Source organism: Mus pahari, chromosome 23 (assembly GCF_900095145.1).
Source record: "Mus pahari chromosome 23, PAHARI_EIJ_v1.1, whole genome shotgun sequence".
Classification (NCBI taxonomy): domain Eukaryota; kingdom Metazoa; phylum Chordata; class Mammalia; order Rodentia; family Muridae; genus Mus; species Mus pahari.
Window position 1 is genome coordinate 10,514,331 of NC_034612.1, and position 10,326 is coordinate 10,524,656.

General features: G+C 55.3%; 1 protein-coding gene across 1 annotated transcript in view; it reads left to right on the forward strand.

The window, feature by feature from the left end:
- Positions 1–5,170: 5,170 nt before the first annotated feature.
- Rasal1 (RAS protein activator like 1) overlaps positions 5,171–10,326 on the forward strand; it is a 31,192-nt gene continuing 26,036 nt past the window's right edge. The window contains exons 1-2 of the mRNA XM_029533625.1: positions 5,171–5,492; positions 8,807–8,863. Coding sequence (XP_029389485.1) covers positions 5,428–5,492; positions 8,807–8,863 — 122 coding nt within the window. The 5' untranslated portion in view covers positions 5,171–5,427. The remainder of the gene's footprint in view (positions 5,493–8,806; positions 8,864–10,326) is intronic.

Below are 10,326 nucleotides of genomic sequence, written 5' to 3' on the forward strand. Positions count from 1 at the left end.
AGGCTGGCCTGGAACTCAGAGATCCACCTGCCTCTGCCTCCAGAGTTGTGGGATTAGAGGCGTGCACCACCACACCCAGCTTGGCAACAACTCTTAAGCCACCAGCTTGTCTTCAGCTGGGGAGGGCTGTGCCATTTAGCTGCACACAGTCATTCCCTTCCCAGGTCTCAGAGCTCCCCTCTGTTGACTGGTCTGGGAAGATGTGTCTGGTTGGTTTGGACGCCTCTGCCATGCTATGAACTGGGCCCTCCTGCCTGTCTCTATCCCTGGCTAGGGTGGGGGGAGGTGGTGGGGGCGTTGGTTTGAGTTGTGCTCTGAGTGACAGCAGGGACACTTTCCCAGCTGCCCTTGCCCTTGGCCACAAACCCACACACTCTGGAAATATCCACTGCCCCCCCCCCAACCTCCCTTGGCCTCACGGTTCAATGACTCCCTTCCTACTTCTCCATTCCAAGGCGTGGGTGGGGGAGGCCATCACAGACCTGTTTCCTGGGCAGGCGGCCTGGAGAACTGATGCCAATTCCTGCACACACTTTCTGCCGTGGTTGTCTGTCCCTTGTGGCATCTTGCCCAGAATTGCGCCCAGCCATCACAAACTGGGCTTTGTGTCTAGAGACAAAGACCTCACTCTCATCCCTGTCTCACTTGTGCCCGAGCCCTGTCAGTCCTACCCTAGCCATGGCTTCAAGTAGTTGTCTCACTATGAGAGAGAATGACCCCTGGCAGAGCTCTGTGAAGAAGGAGGTCTACAGGGAAGGACTAAGTTGCTGAAGGTCAGGACACCATCCTAGGCACCTTGGGGACAGAGAAATAAAAATCAGTGGAACAGGGTCACAGGAACACTGGGCTCTGGCTCCTGGTGGCTCCTACCCATCAAGTGTGTTTTGAGTCTCGGTGCCAAGGGTGTGGGAGGCGGTGGCATGAGTCAGACATTGTCCCTGACATTTAGGTGATAAGACTGGTGGGTAAATCACCACAAAGCAAGCCATCAGGAAACGGAGGTCATGAATGTGGCTGATAGGCCACGGAGGGAGGACTCCATAGTGCTCCCGGAACCTCTCTGCCTGGTTTCCCAGATGCTGGGTGCCAAGTGGCAAGAGTTGGAAGGCAGAAATGTTCTTTTTAAAACCCGATGGAAGGGGCTGGGGAGATGGCTCAGTGGTTACGAGCACTGGCTGCTCTTCCAGAGGTCCTGAGTTCAAATCCCAGCAACCACAATGGTGGCTCACAGCCACCTGTAATAGGATGCAATGCCTTCTTCTGGTGTGTCTGAAGACAGCTACAGTGCACTCATACACATGAAGGAAAGAGAGAGAGAGAGAGAGAGAGAGAGAGAGAGAATCAAAAACTGAAGGAAACATGAATTAACTTCTGATTAATTACTTAACCAATTAATTAATTAACTTCTAATTAATTTTTGTTTTTCTTTTTCAAACAGATTCTCAAGATGTCGCCCAGGCTGGCCTCAAATTTATAGTCTTTCTTTAAATAAAAATAGAAAGTATGGCCGTGTGGTGTGGCTCACGCCTTTAATCCCAGCCCTTGGGAGGCATAGGCAGGCAGATTTCTGAGTTCGAGGCCAGCCTGGTTTTACAGAGTGAGTTCCATGGCAGCCAGGGCTACACAGAGAAACCCTGTACACGCATTGGGTGTCTGCTTGTATTGTTCTCCCTCTCCCTCTCCCTCTCCCTCTTCCCCCTCTCTCTCCCTCTTCCCCCTCTCTCTCCCTCTTTCTCTTTTATTTCTTTTTTCTTTTTTTTCTTTTTCTTTTTCTTTTTCTTTTCTTTTTTTGAGATAGGCTCACTCAATGACGTTAGGGCAGGGATGCTCTGCTCAGAGTCTGTGAGCTTCTCTGGGCCCTGGCGGAGCGTGTCACACACGGGGGTGAAGTGCTGGTTTCAGCCAGGTCTGGGCAATGAGCCTACAAGGGTGGGCAGAACTCTGATCTTCGGATCTCTCTGCTTGGATTAAAAGAACAAAAAAACAAAATCCAGATTCCCCCAGATCTGTAGTCCGGAACAGGAACTTCCTCCAGCTAGCTAGAAGGTGGCACTCCCTCCATCCCTGGAACTGGGGGCTGGGGCTGGCACTCTACCTGGCCACATCTTCAGGGCCTAGCCTTGGTGTTAAGCCAAGGTGGGATTGCCAGGCTCCAGAGTGAGCTGGGATTCTCCCTGATGATCATAACACTTAGTGGGCACTTGCTGTATACCAGGTGTGCTGAAGGTTTGGGGATTCTCCATGATGATCATGACACTTAGTGGGCACTTGCTGTATACCAGGTGTGCTGAAGGCTTGGGGATTCTCCATGATGAACATGACACTTAGTAGGCACTTGCTGTATACCAGGCGTGCTGAAGCCTCTGACATTTCCTCCACGTCCTCGTGCATTCAGTGACATGGGTGCTGTTAGCAGCTCCAACTCACACAGGAAGAAACAGAGGCATGGAGAGGGTAACTCACCTGCCTGAGAGCATTCAGTGCCAGGATTCATTAGGAAGACCCCCTTCCCTTAAGAAGACCTTCGGCTAGAACTTTCCCCACCTAAGGCTTTATTTATTTAGAGGTGTAGTCCAGGCTGGCCTTGAATTTGCCAAATAGCCGAAGATGACCTTGAACTTCTAATCCTCCTCCTACTGCCTTCCACGTGCTGGTTTTACAGCTGTGTGCCACCCTGGGGATGGAACACAGGGCCATCCATGTACACGCAAGCGTGCTACCAACTGGGCAGCAGCCCCAGACCCTAATTTATTTATTTATTTATTCATTTTAGAAAGGGGTGTCTGTGTTTGTAGCCCAGGCTAGCCTGTACTTCACGCTCCTTCTGGCTCAGCCTCCTGTTCTGCCATTACAGGTGTATACCATCACATCCCGGCTTCACCTAAGTGTCTACATGATGTCTGCAGCCATAGATGCTAGACATTGCAGAGAACTAGCAAGGACTGTGTTTTTTTCCCTTAAGAAGATGGCGGGGAGGGGTGTTCATAAGCACCTACTGTGTACTTAGAACAGCTGGAACAGCTGGCCTCGTACTACCCATGTTAAGGGGACATGATTGGGTCTCCTGTGAAACTGATGGCTGCCAGGGTCTCTTCTCTCTGTCTTGGCTGGTGACTCCCAGCAAGTCACACCCTCCCTGGCCGTCTTTTCCCTTTTGGGCCCTGGATCAGGGTTGTATGAGCAGGACTGCAGCCTCCCGCCTGTTTTAGTTCAAAGTTTCCTAGAACAACAGGAAGTAGTCAGGGAGGGTCATGTAGAAAATGTAGGGATTGTGGCCCCTGTGCCAGAGGACCTTTTGTCAAGTGAGAGGGATATGACAGAGCTGGCTCCTTGGTGGCCTAGCTGGACTGGACAGATCCCACTGCGGGTCTAGAGTTGGGAAAATTACAAGTAGGGCTTCCTGTTAACTTTGGAATGTGGAGTAATGATGCCTGTGTTTGGCCAGTACGTCATGGAATCTGGGGACTCCATCAGGGTGCCCGAGGACCGGAATGGCTTGTCTGGGGTCTCTATAACTCTAGGGGCAAAATATCCAGGTAGAGGTGTCTGCTTAGGTGTGTGTGTGTGTGTGTGTGTGTGTGCAACTCTTCTTCCTCCCCAGGGAAACGTGGAGTTACAGCTGCAGATGGTGGTAGGTGGGGGTGGGGGTGGGGGTGGGCTGCTGCAGCTTTGGACTCAACCCTGGGTCACCCCTGGGTTGGCCTGCTGTGGTCTTCCCAGAAACCCACCGGGATAGAATTCCAGGGCACCAGCTCACTTCCATCTGGGCTGGGTGCTGGCTGGGAAGAGGAGGAGGGGGAGGGAGGGGGATTCAGACCACTAGGTGGCTCAGGCTCCAGGGGCTGGGCAGGTGCTCCCAGGGCTAGGCAGGTGCTCCCAGTCCTGCCAGTCTGGGCAGTGGCAGGTGACCTCATTCTGCACTCCCATGGGTGCCCGGCCCTAAGTTGCCCTTGCCAGCCTTCCTGAATACTCCTCAGTTAGTTAAACCACAGACTCCAATAAGGAAGGTAATAGCTGTGCCAGTGTCTACCCTGGGACAAGCCTTCTGTTCACATGATCCCATTTAAAACTCGCAAAGGCACAAAGCATCTTGGGAACGGAGGAAAAAGGAAGACGAGCTTTGCGTGGGGTGTGGAAGGGCCTCCTAAAAGCCTTGCCAGGAGACGTGACATTTAAGGCACACCTTGAAGAAGAAGAACAACAAAAATACCGTGTACTCGGTGCTTGATGAGGTGTGTACCACTGTTCGGAGGCCCGTGTGGGAGTATGTCATTTAATTCTCTCTCAACCCTGTGAATGAGACACGTGTCGTGTCATGCTCCCTGAACAGATGAGAAAACTAAACCGAGGCACAGAGAGGTTAAGTGACTGACTCATCCAAGACCAGGCATTACCACATCTACCAAATGGCAGCAGAGTCAGAACTCAAACCCAGGAAGGAGATTTCTGGCAAGTGTTCCCCCACCTCTCAGAACCCCAGTTTGTGTGTGTATGTGTGTTTATTTTGGTTTTTTGTTTTGTTTTTAAATCCATAGATAGAGGGCACACATGACATACAGAGTTGCCGAGGGCTCGAAACTGAGATAATCCCCATGAAAGGCTCAAGCCGTGCCTGGCACTCGGTTAAGTGTTCGAGGTTTGCAGATGGCTCTTATCGTGCCGCCCGGGCGGTGTTATCTCCGCGCCTCCCCTCCCCCTGCGGCCGCGGCTTCCTCCCCCGCAGTGGCAGCCGGTGACGTGGGAGCCTCCGCTGGCACACTCCGGGTTTAATTGGAGACGAAGAGACGATGCAAGGGGATGTTCGAGGTCCCTCCCTCCACTCGCATCAGACCCCCCAGGGAGCGTGCGCCGCCTGCCGCCCAGAGAGAGTACTGTTCCGGGACCCCGAGGCTGGTGTTGGGGTGGCAGGTGGCGGAGGTGGGAGAGGTGTGGAGGTGCTGGGTTGAGGGCCGGCAGGAGACATCCGGATCCTTGGAGGGTCCAAAACAAGCTCAGTAACAGCCTGCCGCCCTGCTTGACTGCTCGCGCCTCCCCCACCCCCACCCCTTGACCCATAGCGCCCGGGGGTCCCCGGCTGAGTGCAGTTATCTGGGGTGCCAGCAGGGGGCGCTCGCATAGGGGCTCGGGGCGGGCGGGGCAGCTGCGGGGGGCGGGATCAGGAGGGACCTCCCGGGCTGCAGACGCCAGGCTCAGCCTGCCCAGATCGCAGCGCACAGCTACCTGTAGCTCTGGACGCATGTCCCCTTCCGGGACCCAGCACGTCTCCCTCCTAGCCCTACATCCAGTCCACTCGCACCCCAGACCCGGACACGTGGGATCCCGCGGACAGCGTGCTTGGCCCGCAGCTGATGACATGTAGGGTCACCTCCTGGTCCAGCCTCGGAACCTCCGCAGACTCCTTGCCTGGAAAGTTTGGGACTGTGCGCCATGGCCAAGAGCGGCTCGCTGAGTATCCGCGTGGTGGAGGGACGAGCGCTGCCCGCCAAGGACGTGTGAGTCTCCGGGTGCCCACTGGGGTGCGTAGAAGGGTTGTGGGGAGCCCTGTGTAGGACCCGCTGTTGGGGATCCGCCCTCCCTGTTCTGTGGGAGGGGGAGCCCAGGCTTAGCAGGTGCCGCACCCTGCTCCCCCCACCCCCCCACCCCCGGGAAGGAGGGTGTCTTTGTTCTAGGATGTCCCCAAGTGGGTCTTCCAGGAAGGATTAAGGGATCTCTGGACTGGGTACTCTTAGAGCCTAGGAGAGGGTTGAGCGATCCCTTAGCTCCAGCAGGTGTTGGAGGTGGGGCTTCTTCGAGCTCTTCGAGCGAAGAGGCTATCCAGAGACCACCAGGGGTAGAGCCCCCGAGAACTGTGGTCCAGACTGACCCCAAGATTTTTTCATGCCTTAGGGGTGTTGTTTAGGTTGGCAGCGCTTCACCAGGTGGTCCTCCCTCTAACCGGGAATCCCAGTGTTGTACCTGCAAACCTAGGGTGGACTGTCTCAGATCTCCAAGTGATCTAAGAGACGCTCGCAGGTGCCACATGTGATGGGGCTGGGGGCGCTGGGCTCCTCGGGGCCCCTGTCCTTGGCTCTGGTTCTCCGGGGCGGAGTCAACAAGTGCTGACTCAGCAGAATGGGGCTGGGGGCGGGCGGAGGGAGCGGGTTCCCCCCTCCTGCTTGGTCCAAAGCCAGAAGGGGCTCTGGAGGTGTCAGCATCTGAGCCAGGTGTCAGGATCCTTGGGCGGAGGTGTGTTGAGTGACCTTGAACCTTTCTCTTGCTGGCCTTTGGTGTCCCATCTGGGTCGTGTAGCTCTGGAAGGAGCTGCTGTTAGAACCCATGTCCAGCTGGGAGAGTGGAAGACACTGACTAGGGGGTCAGCTGTAGAAAGATGAGCAGGCATGGTGGTACCCAGAGACCTTTGCTTGGGTTAAAAACTTCCAACTACCCTAGCTGCAGATTCTGCTTCCGTCTTTGCTTTGGGGGAGCCTCCTTGGCACCCCCCGAAACTGCAGCTGTGCCAAGAGGGGAGCTGTTTAGAGTACTTTTAGTACCCCACCTTCCTGATTAGCTACCACAAATAAATACACACCTGAAGTAAAAGCTTTGAGCCGCCCACTTCAGGATGAGCATTGGAGACTACAGAACTGCGGAGTAGGAGTGGAGATTTGGCACTTGGTGGCTGATGGAAGGGACCTGCCTAGAAACAGGGCTTTTGCCTCACTGAACTCCACCTGGTACACCAGTCTCGGGAGAGTATTATGAGCTGGTGACAGATGTGGCCACCAGGCTAGGACACAGGGTCAGCTCAAGGGCTCCCTGCTTCTTTGGAAAGGGGCTTTCTTGCGTCTTGGCTCACCCCTGTCCCTCTAGTTTTCTGGCCAAGATAAGCTCTGGGGTGGACGGTGACCCAGAGCAAGGCTGAAGAGGTATCTCTGTGGCCTGCTGGGCACCCAGCCTCAGTTTCTCTCGTGGTCGACTCCCTTCTTTAAAAGGGATCTTTTCAGAGCAAGCTGGGGGCTCCCTTGTCTGCGTGTGAGTCGTTAGTTATGATGTCTTCTAATTCCCTCTTCTAAGTCAGAGGGCCGAGACTCAGCCTGACCATCGTGGTCTGAGTGAGTGGCTAACTCTGTCAGTCATTAGTGAGGACTTACCCTGGACAGGTACCCTATTTGGCACTATGTATGGCCAACTGGTTTCTGTTATCCACGTGGATATTCTGAGGACCGGAGAGGCAGTCATGGTCATAAGGTCACACAGCTGGGATATAAACACCAATGACTTTAATGTATGAACAGTACCAGGCAGGCAAGTAATGATTGAGGGTGTTACATTTCCCGTGCTCAACTCAGACAGGGCCATGGGAGAGGCCAGGAGTCTGGGAGAGGCTAAGAGTTTAGGAGAGGCCAGGGCCTGGGAGAGGCCAGCTCTGCCTGCCACCCTGGCCCCTACCTGATAGAGACCTGATAAGACCATGTGCGTCACGGCCCTGGAGCAGATGTGTTAAACCTTGCTCCCTCGAGGGACCTGGGGTCAGCTAGGTTGCCTGGGAGAGGCCGTATCTCCAAATCTCTGTGCCAGCTGATCTCAGTCGACCCGGGCCATGTCTGCTCTGGGGAGGCTGAAGGGTGAAGCTTCAGGGGGAAACTGAGGGACAGGGAAAGACCCAGCCAGCTAGCCAAGGCCCAAGTTGCAGCCAGCACCCCTGTTCCCCGTGGTTGGGTGTCAGAGAGAACACAGCTGGAGGAGCAGAGGGGACATGGTTAGAAGACCTTGGCTGAAATCTTGTGGGTACCACATCCATTCACCCCGAACCTTCCCTGCAGGGCCACCCCCAGACCCATGGAGAAGTAGGTGCAGCTGGGACCCCAGGAGGTCACAGTCCGGGGATTGTAGGAAGGTAGAGACCAACAAACCACATAGATAAACTGAACGCAAGATGATGTTGGTTCCGGGGGTGGGGTGAGGTAGGGTGGGGTGTGTGTGCAGTATTTATTTTTTGATATGAGACTTGCTCTCACAACGTTGTCCAAGCTGGTCTTGAACTCCTGGACTCAGGTAAACCTCATGATTCAGCCTCCCAGGAGCTGGGACTGTGAGTATGGCTCATCTCAAATAGCTTGGAGGTTCATTTTAGACAGTGGTGCCAGCAGCCAGCCTTTGAGAGTGAGGTAATGGAGACCCCGGTAGGCAGCCTGGAGTTTGTTGGTGACTTCTATTATAAAGGGGAAGTGGGTGGGGCTGGCCTTGCCTGGAAAATAGGACGTGCCTTTTGGAATTTGGTTTGGTTTTTCTTACCAGAGATGGGACCCGGGGTTTGAACACGCGAGGCAAGCACTCTGCCCCTGAGATAGACTCCAACACTACAGCCATCTCTGTGGGTTCTGTCTTGAGGTCCCAGGCCCTAGCGTGTACCTGCAGGTAACTTTCTGCAGAGGATGGGGGTGAGGAAAAGGTCAGACTGAGGAACGCAGGCAGCAGCCTTTAGCTCAGAAGTTGACATTAGGGTCTTTTTCTGTCTGTGGTGGGGAGCTCAAGTGATCTCTCCTCCGCACCCCTCCCCTCCAGCCCCCTCTGGGCTGGTTGGAGTCCCATAGTGACAAAGCAGTCCCAGAACCAGAAGGACCAGGCTTATATTGCCTGTGGGTGGTGGGTGAGTGGCCTGGACTGTGGTGACATAACCTGCTGATATTCCCCCTGCCCCAAGGTCTTGACTCTCTGTAGGACTTGCTGTGTGACCCGGGGTAGGTCCCCATCCCCTCTCTGAGCCTCAGCTCTACCCTGCCTAAGGTAGAGATTGGGGCTTCCAATAGCCTTCTTGACCCCACAGGTCTGGGAGCAGTGACCCCTATTGTCTGGTGAAAGTGGATGACCAGGTGGTGGCCAGGTACGTAGGCAGCAGGGCGTGGGGAGGGGAAGGGACCTAGGAAGGAGGGCCAGTGCCTCCCAGAGAACAGCGAATCCTGAGGGGGTGTGTTCTTCAGGCTTTAAGGGGACTGCTTGTGCCCTGGCCTCTTGGGTACACACGCTAACTGGCCAATATCCTCTGTCTGGGGACCCATGATGTCACTGTGGCTCCCTGGGGCTGACTCAGTCACCACCAGGCTGTGCCTCCCTAGAGGCCTCTGGGGGGAGGGACATCTCATGCTTGGCTGGCGCCGGGTCTCCGGGTGCTGCGGGTGCCTGAATGTGTTGAATTCGCACTAATGTTCCAGTGTGTGTGTGTGTGTGTGTGTGTGTGTGTGTGTACATGCGCGCGCACACCAGCCTGCCCATCCGGGGTGGCACGGAGCTGGTGTGAACGCTTCTGACCATGCGTGAGCGCCCATGTGGGTGTGCAGGCCCACAGGACTCCTGTGGACACCAGCGCGGGGGATGTGTGCGGGCGCCTCGGTGGGCACACAAGCGAGCAGGTGTGAATGCAAGGGAGGGAGGGTGCGTGGATGTCTGTGGGCACTCAGTCTGGATGGGGCTTCGGCTGAGCTGGGCTTCTGCCCCCGCAGGTGAAGGGACAGCTCTCAGCCCCCGCAGACCTGAGGGGGTGGGTGGGCGGGTGGCTAAAGCCTTGGTTTCTATGGAGACGGCAGGATCCAGGATGCTCCTGGCACTAGTTCTGGTCCAGATGGACTGGGTGCTGGGGGGTGGGGATCCCCCAGGGAAAGCTGACCCCTCCCGTGGCTCCTTCTGTGTTTGCCCTATTATAAGATACTAACCCGTAAGCCTCAGACTGGCTTCCTTCATGCCTTCAGGCAGACATTCTCCCTTCTCCGGGCTGTAAGAAACCAATAGAGGAAAGAGAGCTTTGCACACTTGGGCTTGGCTGGGGCGTCACTGGGCAAAGTAGAGTGTTTGTTCCCTCAGGAGCAGCCATGGTGGGAGCCCTGTGAGGATGCTAGGCCCAGTTGTTAAACATATATTTTGTGTGCCTGTCTGGCTTTGACTTGACCTTAGTGTCCCCTGACTATGAAGCCCCGTGTGCTCTCTGTGACCATGGTTGGTTCCCACAGTAGACCTGGCTCTGCTCACACATGCCTGCCCCAGGGCCTTTACACATGCTGTTCCAACCGTCTGGGAATGACTGTCTTCCCGGCCCAGTTCTCTTTTGCCTAACTGATTTGAGTGAGAAGCCCTCTCCTATTCCCAGCCCCACCCCCACCCCCAGGCATCACTGAGCTCAACCCAATCACAGGTGATGTCTGCAGTTAGGGTAACAGATAGGTAGGGAAGGGCATGAATGAGTGGGCCACTAGGTACTGGTGGCTTGTTCCAGACTCGTGTCTCTCTGGGACACTGTATCTGTATTTACAAATAGTTTCTAGATGTTTCTGAGGGTGTGTGTGTGTGTGTGTG